The sequence below is a fragment of the Protomyctophum bolini genome (genome assembly GCF_963924005.1).
Source record: "Protomyctophum bolini genome assembly, chromosome: 18".
Taxonomy (NCBI): Eukaryota; Metazoa; Chordata; class Actinopteri; order Myctophiformes; family Myctophidae; genus Protomyctophum; species Protomyctophum bolini.
In genome coordinates, this window is record NC_137879.1 from 31,153,098 (window position 1) to 31,172,487 (window position 19,390).

The window sequence follows — 19,390 nt, forward strand, 5'->3', positions numbered from 1 at the left end:
AGGCACACACGCACGCACGCACACACTCGCGCACATGCAGTCGTGCACGCACGCACGCACGCACACACACACACACACACACACACACACACACACACACACACACACACACACACACACACACACACACACAAAGTCAGCGATGATGAGCTTCAACATGGTTTAAGTACATCTTTTACACAGCTTTTAGATTGCCTATTTCTCCATTTAAAAAGGAACCGTTGTGGACAAACAATGTTTCCACCTGACAGCGACGATATATTGCTCCATCATAAACTTACACTCAACACGCAGTGGCACACACACACACACACACACACACAAACGCGTGCTTCACGCAATACACCCCCACCCCCCCGCCCACTGTATCGGAGCCTGCCCTCTTCACCCCTGCCCCCCCCCCCCCCATCTCACACCACAGCTGGCGTGGTGACGGCAGGGACACCGGAGCTCAGAGGGTTTGACTTGCCATTAAAGTTTAAACAGGCAGACACGGTGGCAGCGGTGACTAGGCTACAGTACCTATAGGTTATAGTAGGTAACAGGGGTGATCTGTGGCCACGCCCCCTCTGACAGCAGGCACAGGCCCAGTGGTGGAGGTGGGGGCGTGTTGTGGGGGTGTTGTGGTCACAGTGCTGAGTTCACAGGGATCAGATGACAGGGAGCACGTTAAGAACGCAGGCTAGGTCACTCCTCATCATGATAATGCTATAAGGAAACTTTGGGGAACTAGTTGAAAAACCCAAATACCCCTCACCACCGCCAACCCACCTCAAGGTATCAAGTGAGAATTTAATGGCCACCATGTTCCTTGTGAAACATAATCATTCACATATGTATTGCTCATTGCTGTTCAGGGAATAGTGAAATTCATCTACAGTACCTAAAAATGTGCAGTTTCACAAAACAACCATTATACGACCCGATTATCAAAACGGCTGATTCCCACCACCCCAATGCAGCTGCACTATCTATCTCTCTGTCCCTCTGAGAAGCAAGTCTGAGCCAGTGTCCCTCCACAGTGGAGCGTCAACGCTGTCATTGCGTGGGGTAAAAGAATGAGTCTGTATACACTTACACACTATGTGGACAGAAGAAACAAGAACGCAAGTAGAAGTGAAAAAGGGTTCCTATGAGAATTAGAGACCCGGCTCACCCTGCTAATGTGAAAATAATGAGCGAGGCCTCACTACAGCCTTGTAGAAGCCATCCTCACTCTTTTTGTATGTATATTGGTATTATCATGATTGTTGTAGTTATTATTTAGCATTATTTTAGTATTAGTTTGATAGATTCTTAGTTGATTTCAGTATTGTTTGGGCACAAAGGGCACGCCTCCCCAGGCCTAATTGATTGATAGAGAGCTTGGGTGAGTGGGAAAGGGCATGCACCTTTCCAGTGGACAAACGTTTTTTTTTACCAGCATTATGAGAGCAGAGCCACATTCAGAGAACAAAGCCATGCTGTAAAAAAAAAAGCTGTTTGTAAAGGCACTTTTAGGGATCAAGATAAGTAAATAATAAAATATGCAAACCAAAAATGACATTCAACTTGTGGACATTCTGGACAAATCCGTTTCTTTTGCCTGCGTAGCCTATACAACTAAAAGTCAAGGACAGGTGCATCAGTGGGTTTGTTGATGTGTTTGGAAGCGACAAAGAGCCACTTCAAACCTCATTCATATCTACGGTTTTAACAGCCTATAGATTCCAGTAGCCGTTGCCTCCTTTACAACACAGGGATCCGATTGAAACGGTTAAATCAGCACCACCATATAGCAGCGCTCCATCGTGGCTTTGAAATGTTTACTCATAGATGCCTCCAATCGCCTTTCATTAGCGCTGAGCGTTCCCATTTGTATTAAGTCATGGCCAGAAACGTTGACAAGATGTCCGTGGTGGACCTCCTCAGTTGGCCGAGTGTCGGGAGCAGTCAGGGCTCAGCTGCACCAGAGGAGACAGCTCTGAAACAGACGTCAGCATGGCCATGGCGAGATTCAGTCAACTGAGCGTGATTCACAATTACATGTCCATTACAGTGGCGCAAGCACCGCGGGAGCCTCTGGGAGAGTTTTTTCCGCCCACTGATGTCATTTCCTGTCCTGTGTTCGGTCCCTGCGGCGGAATGCGCGCTGACAAAATACTCGGGTTTCAATTGGGCGGGCGGGGGGGGGGGGGGGGGGGGGGGGGGGCATGAGGGCATTATGAGTGCGTTTTAGCGGTGTTCAGGGAGTTTGTTCAATGTTTTCACATGAGGTGTGATCGTGTTACTGTCGATCTAATGTTCCCAGTCCTCCTCACTGATGTGTGCATGGTGGAGAATACAGAATAGGTGGTGTGTGCACATGAGATACCACTGGCAGTCTGGCAGGCCTGGTAATAATGCATCACCTAAACCCAGTGAACCTGCAGGTTGCCCTGGGGGGGCAAACTTGTTCATGTCACATTTTGTTTGCTAACAATTTCAAGTGAATTAAAATTATAGCTAAATTAAACTACTACGTCTTTGTTCGGGGGAACCAATGGAATGCCTTCAAGGATCGCTGGGGGTCCCCGGACACAGACGACACTGTGGTCCAAGACTAGACCTAGGATATTCTTACGATAGGCCTATAGCCAAATTCACATGAGATCAATCTTTCTCACCATCAGTCAACATCAGTCACAACAATTAAACTGAGCATGTTTGTTGTGTTGTTATATTGCAAGCAGCATTATATCCAGACTGTCATAAGATGTTATGTGCATATTCCCAAGATGAAGAAACCTATTCATTTAGATGACCCCATCCCCCTTCATCTTGCCACCATCAGACCACAATTTCCAATGTGCACACTGAGGTGCTTTTAGACCTTATTGCTTGGTCTGCACTCCATTGACTGCATTATTCTGCTTTTGCTTTTATTTCTCACATGGCCCCGCCTTCCCTTGTACATCCATGCAGGATAGGTGCCAGGCAGCACAGGGTTGGTAATGTCTGTACAACCCAGTGACTGGTTAGCTCAGTGATGGAATGGGTGTGTGCACTATTAAGACCATCTGCATTTGCTAAGAGGAATTATACAAAATAAACTATGTACAGCTGCAGCATCCTGGCAAGCGTGCTCTTGTCTTGTGTCTGTAACGGTTTATGATAAGCCGAAACCTATGGAGGAAAAGGCTTGAATTGTGCTTTCACGTAAACTCTGTTAACAGCCTAATAACACTGTACATTTCACGGTAGACCACATTCACAGTTAAATTAACACCGATTATTTTACAGTGTATATTTGGGTCCCAGAGATAAATGTTTTATTCATGGCCTAAATACCTATCAAACTGTACGGCCCTTGAAATGAAACAGTTTGAGAATCACTGGCCTACACGTTGCGCTCCCTCTGTTGCTATAGCATCCTGTTGCCGGGTTTCAAAGCGCGACACCGTAACAAGCACTGAAGACAATGCTATCATCTGGTGTTGGGGAGTGTCTGTCATTACATTACAGTCCCATTTGTCACTCTGCAAAAAACATCCACAGCAGCATGTCCCAGCGTCATATACTCCAGTGAGCCCAGTAACGCTCCGCTGCCCCAGACATCTCCCTCAACAGCCCCCCCTCTCAAACAAAAATACAGTGACAATCCCAAAAGAACACTCCACAGGGGCACAAAAGCCGTCTGGGGATTTGTGATTTGCTCCCAATTTTACTGCGACCACAGCGGGGTCACGAAAGATGACCCCGTTGAAGCGATTCAATTGGAAGTCAGTGTGTGCTCTAGTTGTGTGAGCATCCCCACCCCGTAGCACTCGGAGAAGACAAACACACCCCAGTCACTGTGCAAAAAAAAGGACGTTTTTTTTTTCTTTCCAGGAGAGGCAGGTAGCAGCAGCCATACTCTCTCGTCCTGTACTTAATTGCCTCATGCTTGTTTTATACTCGTCGTGTGATAGTGTCGCCTGCTGAAAATAGCAGGTCTACAAGCTCACAGCGTGTTGCATCACAGCAACGTGTTGTGAGCTTGTAGACCTGCTATTTACGCTGTTCGACAGACACGTCATACGACGAAGCAAAAAAATCTGGCTTCAATCCCTTGCACAGCTTGGCTGTCACAGTGCTATTTGAGCAGTAGCATCATGCTGCTGGGGGGCTGATTGATTGACAGGTCCAAGACAGACAGACAGACAGACAGACAGACAGACAGACAGACAGACAGACAGACAGACAGACAGACAGACAGACAGACAGACAGACAGACAGACAGACAGACAGACAGACACAGAATTATAGACGCAAAGATTTGAGGTTATGTTGGATATTAGTGCGCAGCAAAAAAAGAATACACTCAGCATGTTACTAGCACCTTTCACGTCATAATTGCAGCGAAGCAGGCAGACTGGCCGAGGCTCTAATTGCTCTGCAGGAGTCTACCATTGACACACAATCACCTTGATTAACGACGAAGGCTCCCTGTTGTGGAATGAATGAACACGAGCCCAGGTGCACCCGTGCGCGCCCATGCATGACCGCTCAACATCCACACAGCACGACAATAATGGAAATAATGGTGACAGTAATGATTGCCCCTTCCTTTTCACACACACGCACACCTTGCTCTCACCACCGACCAACGGCGTCCAGAGAGACAGCATTTCACACTATGAATGGAACGTCACCCCTGGCGGGTCTTGTTAGCGGTGTCACTTTGTCCATGCAGCCATTCAGTGCTGAACACCGTGGGGTGAACTGAGCAGTGCCCTCACTGCCCTGAAAGGCTGAGCTAATAACACTAATAAATGATTTAATTTCACTCCTGAGACAACATATTCATTCAAACTGTAACGCCCAAAGCTTTCTCTATTGGAATCCCAGTTTGATATGAATTAGGCCATGGACCCCAATATAGACACTGTAAATTGATTTGAATTATGAGTGTACAGTACAAATGTAACCAATTGAAACCATTTGGTTCCATTTGCACAAAAACTCTCAGAGATACAGACCCATCATTGTCCATTTGGTTCCTAGCTATCAAGCATTTAGCTGGGATCCATCCCCAAGGACGCCACGGGGGTCCCCGGACCACACGTAGAGAACCAGTGCGTCAAGTAAGGGGTAATCAATTCTCAAATGCCGGGGATGTTAGTAGAATTAAAACACATACACTACAGTACATGGGCGGGCATATAAATATCTGCAACATGTTTGACAAATGAGCTTCATTATCTTTCCACTGAATGGCCCAGCAGTCAAGGAGGATGAAAAACAGATTACCATAAATTATGTTCAGCCCTCCGGGTCCATTTGTTTTCATCTAAAACACATACAAGCAAGAAGCTCTTTATTATTAGTACCCAAACAGTTGAGCAGAAGGCTTCATATTAGGCTTCATATCAGAACAAAGTGCTCATATTCCACAGCCTTGGTTGTCAAGAGTCAAGACGAGTGTGTGTCAGTCAGAATATTGACCATGAGGTGTCCACTGTCCAGGCAGTAGTGAGATGATGGCAGATCAGGGATTCATGATGGGAATACCAGACTGGTTCTTCTGAGCTCTACATGCTTCCTGACACAGACACGTATGCTGCGTCAATACAATCAAATAATAATAGCGCGCCACTCGGTGGCTTGTAGATCTGCTATTTTTCAATAGCTAAAGCGTAACATAATGCTAATACCAAAAGGGGTTCCCGCCCAAAATGGGTTAATTACACATTCTGACTTAAATTCGCAGAATTCATTGTGTGAGTCCTGTTTGACAGCATAGAATCACCACAGAGGAAATGCTGAATCTCCAGTTGCAATGGCTACCTGAATGAAAGAAACCCTAGGAGCTGTGCAGTGCGCACAGCATGTTTCCATATTTTCCGCTGTTTCTCAGGAAACCATATAGGGTGGCAACACATGACTGTCATCAGCAGCGACCATGTGTGCAAAGACATATAACTGATTTTAACAGCTGTGCCAGACAGTAATTGTGCACGGTATACGCCATGTCAGACAGATGTACAAGTACTGTAAAGTCTTTCATTCACTCAGTCGGGGGAACCCTATATACAGAATCATGTGTAACTCGGGTGGAGGCTGACGTCACCTGTCCTGTCATCGTTATTGAAACGAAACCAGAGGAACGCCTCAGGTGTCGCTCAGGCTTCATGCTGCTGCCTGACTTAACAACTAAACGAAACAATTCACACACAGCGTGAGCCTCAGGTTGCTGTTGTCAAGGGCCAGAGAGAAGAAGCAACAGTCTCCAGTGGTGGAAAGTAAACTAAGTACATTTAACTCAAGTACCGTACTACTTAAGTACAATTTTGAGGTATTTGCACTTTACTTGATTATTTCCAATTTCCAGTACTTTTACTTCTACTCTAACTAAGAGGTAAATATTGTACTTTTACAAAACATACATTAACCACTTCAGCCCTATATACATTTCGACCATTTGAAAATAGCCGATCTACAAGCTCACGATGCGTTGCGGAGAATGTGTCGCATCGCGACGCATTGTGTGAGCTTGTGCATTTGAGTATTTCTACATTGCAGTATTGATACTTTTACTTAAGTAAAACATTTGAGTACTTGTTCCACCACTGACTGAAAAAAATAATAATAATACTGAACCACCATCTGTCACAGATCCGTCCATCAATCAAATGGTGATTCCCTTGTCCATGTGTGGCTGTGCATCAAGCCGCCAGAAGCTGGCAGTGGAAACAATGCTGCGTGAAATAGCTAACAAAAGAATGATGAAGCTATTAATGGCAACGCCTGCATTTCTTTCGCTGTGAATAGCCCACGACACGTCATTTACAACCCAGTCTTCGATCACAGAGGCTGAGGGGCTGTCAGTCGATAATGGTTTCAGGACTGAAATGGAATGAGTATGAGCAGGGAGTGGGACAAACAATGCCTCTAGGAGCATTGTGGCCTGAAACCTCCAGACCACTGAATGACAATAGGAGGTAATTTCCCAGTCTACTGTCAGGGATTACAAAACCATTTCCCCAAGCGTCCCTGGGAAACATTTTTTCTTTCTCTCTCTCTCTCTCTCCTTTCAGCATGTATCTCCTGCTCTACATTCCTCCACTTCCTCTGCTGACCAAGCAGCAGCTCTATGCAGACTCACATCGCTTCATTCCGTTTTCCATGAGGACACGTCCTTTCTTCAAAGGAAATGACCGCCAAACAGCCCACCACTAAAATAAAAAAGCTCCTCACCCTCTGGGCCAATGCCCGTACATGTCACGGTCATCGTGAGAGTAAGTGCAAAAGACTGTCAGTGAGAAGATGAGCTAAAAATATGTGCGACAAGGTACCGACTGAGCGAGAGAAAAGGATTTGTCGCTGCATCCCCTTTCCTGACATAACCTCCTGATGTCCACAGACAGTCAGACACATTTTCATTCAGTCGCAGTTCATGCAGCATTATGTGCTGACACACAGGATTAAGGTTGTCCAGGGTTTTAGAGGCTAGGTTTGACTGTACGTAACCTTCCTTAGCCTACAGTATATCCATATTATGACCAGCAATGTTTAACCATTCTAAAAGGAAATGTTTTGACAAAAAATAAACAAAAATGCATAAGAGCATTATAGACACGACCTTATTATAAAGTCTTACCGATATTACATATCGTACGTGTACGTAGCCTACATATCTTTATGAGTTTCACAGTTACCTCCTCAGTCCTCAAGGTACAAGACAAACATACCTATGTGCATTGTGCAGTGTATAAAACCATGACAACATGTTTCTTAATTCCTTCTGTACGATACAATTCTTGCCATAGTACAGGTTAAAGAATTGACAATGGAATCTCATGTAAATTAATGGGAAATTTCTACAGGTGAAATGTACAATTGAAGTCGGGATGGGCTGGTGTGTGTATACATGTGTGCGTGCTATGTGTGTGTGTGACGTGCGTGCATGCATACTGTACATGCGTGCAAGAGCGTGCATGCGTACGTGTGTGTGAGCCTTAAGGCAATGCAGGTGGAGTATAGGCTGCCACGGTTGTGGAAAGACCCCCAATTACATCAATGGCCAGCAGTCAGGAGTAGCGCTGGAGCCTCTGGCCTTCTGGCCTCTAAATATGACTAATTGGCCCTGCTGTTCCACATGACAACATGCAGGTTGAAACTCATTAGCACAACATTATGCAGCACCGGGTTATAGTGCTAATGGACAACAAACACACTAACACCTGCACTTGTATATACGTGTACACTCCAGGCTTTATATTTACTGTGTTATGCACATTGCACAGACAACTATCATACATGTTTGTGTGTACACACACATACACACACACACACACACACACGATCGCAAATCATATGCACTCACTTACGTATGCTATCTGCATCTTTCGGATACACCAACGCCCGCACCCACACACACCTACACGCACATGCACATGCATCAGCCATCGAACAGACTTCCAAGACGTGCCCAGATTCAGAAAGCTCCTAAACCTTTAACGCTGGGTTATCAGCATCGAGGTTTCATATTACCCCTGCCAAGTCCACTCTGTTGAGAGTTGGCAACAGTAATACATTTTGTATTGATCACTGGCTGGATCGGCTTCTCTCTCCCAGTGGCCAGAGTGTGAGCAGGCAAGCAATATGGGATCATGGCATGACACTAAATCTTCTCATTGTGCCAGCCTCATCAGTTACCATTGTCGGCCAAGGAAAACAAACACGCCTGCATAATCCGCAACATACAATAAACACATCTAGGCTTCATAACCTGAGAACTGAAACAAGTTCTTCTGGTCGACATGACGACAACCCACTGATCAACCTTCTTGCCGTCTAACTTGGCAGCTCCTGTTTGCATGCTTACTGAGGTGGAACAAACCTGACATAGATTATGTTCTGTGCCAAGATTCTGCAATATGCACGAAGGGAAAAAGGAACTTAACCCTGCAGGTCACTAATGTTGACAATATGACATTCACTTCTAGTTCTGAGGTGAAGGGTGTGGTGGACAAACAGAGGGAGAGACAATAACATACCACCTGACTCCAGTTGGGAATAGTGCTGGACACACACACACACACACACACGCTACCTTGCTGGAGTCTTGTAAGTTGTCACAACACTTAGTTTTGACTGAAGGCCTCAAGGAACACACCAATACCTGACAAGACTGACATCAACACCTCTCATCTGACGTAAAACCCACCACCACTGACTCAGCTCTAAAATACCACTGTTAAGAGACAGGCTTACCCGCTAAAATGAGGCATGAGGCTTGGTTTTTTACGCTGTGGGTGCTGAGTGGGGTTCTAACTGATTATTGTACTAACGCTGGTGCATGTCTGCCCCATGTAAGATTTCATTTCCAAGCCTGTGAAAGCAAAACAAACAAATTGCGGCGTCACAGAACAATGCTTTACCACGATACAGTGCAAGATGAACCTTCGTTAATCGTGGCATACTGGCGTCAAACAACAGTCATATCGACTCTTAGACTCAGCTTAGACTCTTTAAATATGGAATCAATGGGAGGTTAAAGGCATTAACGCAGCCTATAGCTCAAGTTAGTTGGTGGTTTGTGTGCACTCAGCAATGTAGGCCTACTGACTGCACACAGCAGCCTTTTCTCAATGATCAGGTTATCACTTGACAGCTGCCCAGTGAATCATTGGGTAACCGTGTCAATGCTCGTCGTGACCAACCAACCAACCAACCAACCAATGTTGATGACCCTGTTGGACCCTGTTGTAAACAATAATGCTTCATCAGTGTGTCGTCCAGTCCACGCCACGGTAACAGTCTTTGTATTGAGTTGTGCTTTCATGTGAAATGTACCCATTCTGCAAACTGTTATAAATACTTCAATCAATCAAACAAAACCAATAAAATGTCCAAATCATGGGAAACAACCACAACCCAGTACACAGTAAACAGTACACGCAGTCTGACATGTGAATGAATGAAAAGAATATAGCCTAAGTAGAGCCAATGTTAAATATAACCATTTGTAACTGAGTGTATACAAATGTAGCTAACCAGAATGGGCGGGTCCATTTTGGTTACATTTGTATACAGTCTTTAGAGTTAAATCAACACTGGAGATTTTTTACTGTGTACTGATGCCCTGCTGTGCTGACTAACTACGTATTTGGCCATTTGGGTCAATGATGTGCCACAGTGCCCCAACATGTCTACAGATCAAGCTCTGGTGTGATTACATTTGATAATATGTAATGTTATTTTGCTCTTACCTGCCCACTGTCTGGTTGGCGAGCTGTCGCATTCGATTGAATTGCTTCTTCATCTCGTATTTTTGTTCTGCGTTAACGCCGATGTGTAGAGCGACTCCACATTATCTCATTGACAGAGAGTCACGTCTCCACAAGAGGTGACCGACAAGAAGGGCCGCGCTTTTAAACGTCTATAGGAAAGACATGGTCAATAATGTGACGTGTGCGTGAGCTGATTTCTATGCATTTTGCCGCCTCGCTCTCTCCTCCACTCCGCTGTTCAGAGATGCTGCCTGCTGGTCGTGCTGGACCGATTTCTCCCTGGGCAGTGAGAGTGACAGCTCACGATGATGATGACACTGTTCGCCGGTGCATTATGGGAAATGAAGTTCATTCGACATACCGAGGGCAAAAAAACGCCATAGATTACTCTACATCTGTGATGTGTGATTCCTTCATTCCTGCCTACCTGAAATTCTTCATCATCCGTCTACATTTACCCATATCTATAGGCCTATAAGGAGTTACCAGTGGGCAACTATTTTAACAACGCCTTGGTAGCAGCTAGGCTAGTCACTTGTGCAAGGTTTAATGTTGATAAGCAGTATAGTCTGCTCTGTACCGTCCCGAACATTAGGCTATTCAAAGCTGGTAAAATAAAACTTACCCTAAAGTTATAAAGGTAAACAGCGCTATCTTGTGGCTAATGATGTGTAATGAATATGAATGGAAGAACTGAAGAACACAATGGGAATTCTGTTGTCTGTCTGTGTAGCATAGACCACCGTCCACAGGTGAACTTGATCATTTCAATCAGAGTAATCATCAGTCAGATACGAGACATTTGGGCAAGAAGAAAGCCTTTCAAAATAAAAGTCTTAGGGACAACCAGAGTATGGAAACTGTCCTGTAGCTGGCCAAGAGGCTCAAACCTTGGGCCATGCTCCAGGGGTGGGCCTTGTTCTGGAGTGCTCAGAAAATCACAACACACTCCTGATAATGAACTCAGGTTTTCTGAGCATCCCATCATGGTTGGAGCCTCGACATTGGATATACCTTACCTGTTCTGTAAGACTGTTTGCAGGTATTTCACAGCACACATATGCTGTAACATTTTACCATGATGTAATTTGTAATATGCATTGATTGATTGAAATATTTATTAACAGTTTGCATAATTACAGTACATTTCAAGCACAAACTCAATACAAAGACTGTTAACTGTGAGTGGACGACCCAATTAAGCATTGCACTTGTTTACAAGAGGGTCCACCTTGTTCAATTCATCAAAACATTTAGAGACGTACAAATAGACACTTCTATATAGCCCAAGAACAGAACAGTAATTCATCATAAGGGAGGTAAAAAGGGAAAAGAAACATAATAGTGAGGGAGAAAAGGGGTGGGTGGTGGGGGGGATTCAGATTTTACGGGGGCCAGTTTCGAATTGCAGCCATCCGTAGGTGCCCTTTGAGAGCGGTTTTGAAGGAGTCAAGGGATTCGAATGTCTTAATGACTGTTGGTAGGGCGTTCCACATTTTGGTGGCATATAGAGCGAAAATAATTTAGTCCCTTGTTTGTGCCGAATCTGGGTTGTACATGGTTCGTTGCACTTCCTCTGGTGTTGTGGGTGTGGACTTCGTTAACATTAATGGTACCATCACCTATTTTAGCATTTTTCAATAATGTCCACCACTGGCATTTCTGCATGGATTGGGACTTTTGATATGGTATTACTAACATATTTATGAAACAAAAAAGCTGTTTCAATTTGTTTGAGGTTAACAACCTAATACATGAACCAAAGTTGTCCTTTAACCCCAAACTAATGTAAAAATGTGTTGGATGAGGGGAAAAATAAATCTGAATGTAGTTATTCCAATAATACGCATATAAGACTTCAAAGTATTCCCGCTTTGGTGCCTGGATTTCCCCTAGTGGGCTGCCCACTCTTCTGAGGTCTGGTGCCCACTCTGATTCGGTGGAATCAACTTGAATCTATTACTCTCCATGTGAAGTCCAAGTTTGATGTTTTCTCAGCAGGTTGGTTTAGGTGGGGCATATTTCTCCTATTTGCCTGATGTAAAGGGGAACCAAGTAGCTTTAAGGCATCACTTCTCTCCAGTCCAGAGGACTTCTACTTGTTCATAGCTTTCATCTGAGTACAGCCTGTGTTTTATTATTTTCATCATGTACTGGTTTCAGGTTGGATGCTGTGGATACATACTCGCCATGTCCAGCTTCTCAGGTACGTTTTATTTCACTATCTCTCAATTCCTTTTTGAACGGAGCACATGAAGTCACTTCATGTGTGTACATTATATTGGTAGGTATATAAATTAATACAAATATATTTAATTCATATTTTCAATAATACGCAATTATCATAGTGCTCCTGCATGCTTAGCCTACTTTGTTTAGTTTTTAGAAATGTCTTTTGACCACATAGTTAACTAAATGCAACCGTTTTGCATGTTAGTTCAGTCACAACACCAGCACTTCCCGGCCATCTGTTACTAAATGAGGAAGTCTCTTTTTGCACAAAAATGAGTGCAAAATAAGATATACTATGAATGCCTATAGCGTAATTATAATTCAGTAAATGATTTCTATTAGAAATTATATACATAATCTGTATATATTTGTATGTCTGCATGTATGTTTGTATTACATTGTGTTTTATGATGTTTGAAACTCTGTTTATTGATATATTACTTGATTAAAACCATTGCAGCAGAGCAGCCAGAAACTTCCACATTATAATTTCTTATGAAATGACACATTATGAATGATACTGTAGCCGCCCTACACTCATTCTCTGGGATTATCCATTAATCATTCTTTCTGTCAATATCAAAGTCAAATTGGACTGTGACTATAAATATGTTTTTTTTTTTACTTTTAGTGAAAGTGTTATTTCAGGCAACTCATTTTCATTACTACTTAAATATTAGTATTCTAATTTATGGAATTTCTTAGATTAAAAATGTATTTCTTCATGATATTACTGAAAAAACTAATTGAATTTGTTTTTAATTCATGATAATGTTGCTTTTTGGGGAATGATTTTTGAAAAGGTAATAACAATTTAAAAACTAAATGTAGGAAACCAAATACCGGTATATAAATGGACCCGTAAAATGTGTCTGAGTGAGTGTTTGGGAAACATAACATCAGTGACCTCAGACTCCTGTCCCAGCAGTGGCCCTGAACCCAGATCTGCAGGTCAGCCAGAGGCCGCGCTTCTATGGGGTCAAAACCAGCCGGACCGTGGTCATCCATTGCTTGTGCACGGAGCACAGCCTGCCAGTCCAGTGGTACAAAGCCTCTCGTTACAACATGGCACACGCAGAGAGAAGGCAAGTGTTGACCGGACAGAGGGTCAGTATAATAGCAGGAAAGACACCCAACAGGGCCGCCTCCATCATCCTGCAAAATGTGAACATAGAGGACAGCAGCGTGTATTTCTGTAAAATGAACAACACATGGGGACCAGGAACTGAGCTACAAGTTTTCAGTGAGTAAATTGATTGAATACTTTATTAGACAGAACTATGTATTAATTAATAAACATGACATGAAAAATAACAAAATTCAACGTCACAAAATAGTGAATGTGGAAGAAAAAAGAAGGGGTGTAAAGAGGCAATGGGGGGCAGTGATCAAAGGGATATTTGATTTCCTCTCCCTTTGGCCTGCTGAAAGGTGGATTTTTTAAAGGATGCCAGCGATCTGCACTTGGGTGGCAGACTGGCAGTGCTGTAGAAGGAGAATTTACCCATATTGAATTATAAATGTGTCACATATACAACACTCTCTCTCTCTCTCTCTCTCTCTGGCATACTCATAGGACCCATTAACGTTGACAATGCAGTCTACAGGAGTAAGATGAAAGATGGTCTTATCTTCATTCAAGGTCTGATGTTGGCTATGTGTATTGCTGCTGCACTGATCCACAACCATCTGTTGGTGAGTAGAGTGCAGGACAAATTCAAAAAGAGTTTCCATTTATCAAAATGACTTCTATGTACGTCTATATACATCTACTGGCTCTGGCCTGGGTGGTTAAATTGAAACGTGTAACTACAGTACTGTACATCATTTATTTATGTTGTCCAATGTATTTTTTCCGTACAGCTGAAAAACCAGGAAGCCATTTATGAGGAGCCTGAAATCGATCACATCTATGAGGTTTGTAAGAATTGGCAGATTTTGCCATTATAAAAATGTAATTCTATAGATCATGAAATGTAATTTGACACTTACGCTAAGTTGTCTTACAAACAGGAAACATGGTTTATTCTCACAGCTGTGTATACACACACACACACACACACACACACACACACACACACACACACACACGCACACACACACACACACACACACACACACACACACACACACACACACACACACACACACACACACACACACACCCCTCACTCCAGTGATCATATCATAGCATAGTTTGTTTGTCTATAGTGTTGCTGTTGCTTAATCTTATCCAGCATTTGAATGATGTGTAGGTGATTATTTCACTAAACAATACAATTGTCTATGGAGAAACAGAAAATGTAACCAGAATTTGATTTAATGTTGTACATGTTGAAGTCATTATTGGGTAGCGGCTGCTTAAGACAACGGGAAGGGCCTCCTTGTGACCACAGACCGAGACTGGGTTCAAATGTGTCCTCTCCTTCCTGTCTCTTTCTGGGAGCAGGGCCTGGCGATGGGGACATGTGGAGGAGATATTTACCAGGACATCTCTGTGTACACTGAGCCTGAGGGAGCTGGGGCCTCATGGGAAAGGGACTGAGATCACTTCTCTAGAGCAGGTGTTCCCAAACTTTTTAGCCCGTGCCTTGACCCAAAAGAGAGATTAGACGTTTGCCCGGGACCCAAACTAGTGAAAATAGCAGATCAGCTATTTTGACTATTTAAACATTTGTTTTCTAATATGGAATTTATTTGATTTTTCTTTGATTTCTTTAAGAGATTACTGGAAAAAGAATTGCAATTTGTTTTTAATTCATGACTTTTTCTCTTTTTCTTTTTTGGGAATGTTTCTTGAAAATGTTTTGAAATAATTAAAAACAATATTTAGGAAACAAAAAATAATGAACCCATAAAAATGTGTCTGCGACCCACAGATGGGTCCCTACCCACTGAACTGGTGTTCTAGAATCTAGACGGCCATACACAGGCCACCTGGCTGCACCTGCACTTCACTTGATAGTGGAGCAAGGGACAAGTTCACAGGCGGACAGAATTTGTCAGTTGAAGCCTGAAAACGATGCTATGAAGTGGAGTTGACACAGTTGCAGTTTGATTAACATAGTAGTGTGAAAAATACATATCTTTGCATTAACTTATTCTGGCATGTCAGAACTATATGCAATTCATATATGAATGAAATACACTGACATTATTTTCCTGACTTGATAACATTGGTGTCTAAATGTCTGTCTAGACAGCAGTATGTCCTTGATTATGAATCTGACTCATGAAGAACACAGACATGACATGGCTAAGTCACGTTGCTTTGTGTGTACAGTTGCTTTGCTCCGTGGACCTGCAATTGTTTTAACCTCTTTTGCTTTAACTGCAATGAAACCTAATTTGACCTCTGACCTCTTGATCATACTATGAATAACATTGTGTAATATTGTTATTCAATAATATAACTATGCCATCCAATTCTGCTATGACTGACACATAGTTGCCCTTAATTCAGCCACTCTGTAACTCTGTTACTAAACAGGGATTGAGAGGCATTTCATTTTCAATGGAAGCCCAGCGACATGAAGCTACAAAGCAAATCCGAAGTTTGTAGCTGCTACAAAAGCTATACAAAGCTACAAATAAGTTGAACCGCCTTCAACTTAAGATACAAAGCGATAAATATGCTGTGAATCTTTGTATCTTTGCATCTACCTGTGTGAACGCAAGATTGCATTATGGAAAAACAATACATTTTATATAGAAGGAATAATATCAATCAATGCCTTTCATCTTGTTTTAATTGCTGTAACAGGTTAAAATGAATAGCATAAATACATGTATTTCGTGGCATCAACATATGCATAAGATAACAAATACAAAAAATAATTATTTTACAAATATCTAGCATTATTCAACAAATACATTATAAATGGACCAATAAATAAATAAATAAATATAAAAATAATTAAATTAGATAATACATCAAATGGAGAGAAAGAGAAAGGTTTTCAGTTTGCGATGAATGCGGCAGAAGCCAGAAGGTCAAGTCTCAGAAGGTGACTTCTGATCTCCTTCCTGATCAACTCCCAGGCCTCAGCGCTGTGACCCTGCAGACAGGAAATAGTGTTGAGCAGCCATTCACAAACCTTTTCATGTAAATGACACCAAAATGGATATGTATTTGGCTTTGGACTCCAAACATTTTGAGTAAAAGTATAATATTTGCCTCTGAAATGTAGGCCTAGTAGAGTTGAAGTAAAAGTACTGAATTTTGTACTTAGTTACTACACCACTGGGATTTAGAAGGCGCTTTTAGAATTGGCCTCTAATTTTGATACTACAGTATATGAACTCATTTAGCTGGGGAGTCCCTTGCAACCATCTCAAAGACCACGGGGGTTATTGAACTACAGCAAAAATAACTGAACTACAAGCTCACAGCGCATTGCATTGCAAAGTATGGTCAGCTTGCAGATCTGCTACTCCCAGCATTTGCCAGGTTGAACGTGGTTTAATAAACAAAATGTTATGGCCTATGTGAAAGTGGTCAGGAGACGCACGCACATCCCAGGCTAATTCAACGGGTGCTCGAACAAAAACAACAAACTGCACTCGTCAGGTATACTGAGTATACCTGACGAAGGCCACAGAGGCCGAAACGTTTCCCGCCTTGGTAAATAAAGTTTTTGGGGAGCTTTCAAAACGGTGTGCAGACTTATTCTTTCTGTTGCAAGGCCTAATTGTGAACCCTCAATAAAGAGCCCAAATGGAGGTTATTCTTAGATTATTCTCACCATCTGCTCCAGGACATGGTGTGACAGCCTCTTGAAGTACAAGTGCACCTTCCTGCTCTTTTTCATCCGATTCACCATCTACAACAGAATACCATAATTGGTTATCGCATTAATCCAACCAACGTGTAATTAGTTATTCAGTTAATTCAAATATCAAAAAAGAGAAAAACCTTCCAAGGAAGGGACTGCACACTCCAGGGAATAGAGACGGACAACTTACTGCATCAAAATTATTTATTAGCACTAAAAGTGCTAATAAATTCTCGATTCAAGATACTATTTAAGCATATCCTTTTGGCTAAATACAGTGTATCATAGAATGATTTGTATATATGATATATATAGTATATAATATAATATATGTAATATATAGTATATATATAATAATATAATATGATATAACATATTTGACCTATGAGAATGATGATTGGTATTTAATTTATAGGAATCCTGGTCGATCTCTATGGTGACACAGGGGTGGGTGGAGTATCGGGTTGGTTCTCGCCAATTGGTTGTGAATCTTCTTGATTGTGGTATTAAATTGTTTGGATTATTTATTGTAAAAATAATATTTAGATGTTTGTAGGATATAGGCATTCATAAGCTTTCAGCTTCAGCCTATTCCTTTTGATCACCTCCAGTTCCTTTTTTGTTATGTAACCGTGTGTTAACAAATAAGCTGTTTTGTAACTGTGAAGATGATCAAATAAACTAAACTAAACTAAAGTATAAAACAGGTCAAACAATGCTTACACAGGAGCGTAGGCCCTCGCCCTGCTGGACTAAGACATTAACAAAGTCCTCCACTCTGCTGTCGTCCCAAGACACCGAGTCCAGGTCCTCCTCAAATAGCTCAGCCATCTCCTCTATAGTCTGCACAATAAAGGCAAGCTTGTCCTCAGGCTGTGAACAGAAAGAAACCGCTGATAAACCACTACAGTAGAAGTAGGCCTATGTTATTACATTATGCATACTGAGAACATAACAATATTTTGTCTTCATGTTCTATAGCAGGTGACAATGCAGTTGCAGTGGCAACATAACACTATTACTTTGTAGATTTGATTTATTAAATGATAAACATAGCCTAACGCCTACTATACTGGTTTCATTTATCAATTTATTTAGTAGTGGTTAGTTATTCATAGGTGATAGCACTATTAACTAATAAATATATAATGAATACAGACAGAATTAATAACTATGTACTTTATAACATTTACTACTGAACTATAGCCTACATCAGCATACTGTATACGGTAGGTCTTAGGCATTTAGGAAGCCCCAGAAGAATAATTGTTCATCCAATCAATAATTAAATGGATCTATATGACAACATACCTCCTCAGCAGGTATGTTGTCATTTAGATCAGTAAACCTTGAATGTGAGGTTGATGCTTTATAATGGTATAGCAGTTATGCCGGCCAAATTGATAAGTTACTGCAGTAGTAGCCTACTAATTAATTAAAGTACTAATTAAAACTGCTTACCAGTCCATTATAAAAGTGTTATCAACCTTACATAGCCAGTCTCAGAATGAAAAGGATGGAGATTATATAGGTTACCCCACGTTTCCCATGTTTAAGAATTTAAGACATTTTATGACTCAGAACTTACTGATGCTTTAAATGCATGAGTGTACAGGCCATGTGGGAAGGGAACTGCAGCAGAATCCTCCTCTGTAAAAGCTCCACCCTACGTTTGACACAAACATTTAGCATATTAGACAACTAGTGCAAGATGTCAAAAGATAGTTTTCAGTCATCCTTTGAGTAACCAAAGGCCACTTACCAGTTTAGCCAGCAAAAGCAACGAGTTTTCACTGTACTGCCTGAATTTATGATCCATCCATCTGCAACTTAGCGACATCCCATGGCTGCATAAATTTAAACACAAGCAAAAAAAGAATATCTTGGTGAACATTTTGAATGTTACGTTTATCCTTTTCAATAAACAAATAAATGTGGTTTTCGAAGACCAGTTTACCATTAGCCATGTCTCTCAGTTCCATTTATACTTGAACAAATCGAATAAGGCTCACCTGTTTCACTTTCCGGACTCGACAGTGGTTGTAAACTGTTCAGAAAGCAGTCCACTGGTCTTGGAAAGTACAGTTGATCACTCTTATTTATCCCAATGACCCTTACTAAATTAGTTATCTAAATGGAGAATTAACT

At 42.0% G+C, this 19,390-nt stretch overlaps 3 protein-coding genes across 4 annotated transcripts in view; 1 reads left to right on the forward strand and 2 right to left on the reverse strand.

Moving 5' to 3' along the window:
- Positions 1–10,501, reverse strand: part of LOC308332490 (rho GTPase-activating protein 44-like) — an 83,644-nt gene extending 73,143 nt beyond the window's left edge. For both annotated transcript variants that reach the window (XM_080788427.1, XM_080788425.1), the window contains exon 1: positions 10,215–10,501. In XM_080788427.1, coding sequence (XP_080644553.1) covers positions 10,215–10,267 — 53 coding nt within the window. In that variant the 5' untranslated portion in view covers positions 10,268–10,501. The remainder of the gene's footprint in view (positions 1–10,214) is intronic.
- Positions 10,502–12,394: 1,893 nt separating this feature from the next.
- Positions 12,395–15,027, forward strand: cd79b (CD79b molecule, immunoglobulin-associated beta). The gene is made up of 5 exons (XM_080788442.1): positions 12,395–12,441; positions 13,393–13,710; positions 14,044–14,162; positions 14,331–14,384; positions 14,917–15,027. The coding sequence occupies exons 1-5, from the start codon at positions 12,426–12,428 to the stop codon at positions 15,010–15,012; spliced, it is 603 nt and encodes a 200-aa protein (XP_080644568.1). The 5' UTR covers positions 12,395–12,425; the 3' UTR covers positions 15,013–15,027.
- Positions 15,028–16,426: 1,399 nt separating this feature from the next.
- On the reverse strand, positions 16,427–19,061 carry ifnphi4 (interferon phi 4; the record flags this gene model as incomplete). Its single annotated transcript, XM_080790097.1, has 4 exons — positions 16,427–16,525; positions 17,213–17,290; positions 17,966–18,115; positions 19,005–19,061. The coding sequence occupies 4 exons, from the start codon at positions 19,059–19,061 to the stop codon at positions 16,427–16,429; spliced, it is 384 nt and encodes a 127-aa protein (XP_080646223.1).
- Positions 19,062–19,390: the final 329 nt, after the last annotated feature.

Excerpts from the sequence above, each read along its gene's own strand:
- cd79b (XM_080788442.1), top strand. Across the intron at positions 14,163-14,330 it reads TGATCCACAACCATCTGTTG|CTGAAAAACCAGGAAGCCAT; the intron begins GTGAGTAGAGTG and ends TTTTCCGTACAG. Across the intron at positions 14,385-14,916 it reads AAATCGATCACATCTATGAG|GGCCTGGCGATGGGGACATG; the intron begins GTTTGTAAGAAT and ends TTCTGGGAGCAG.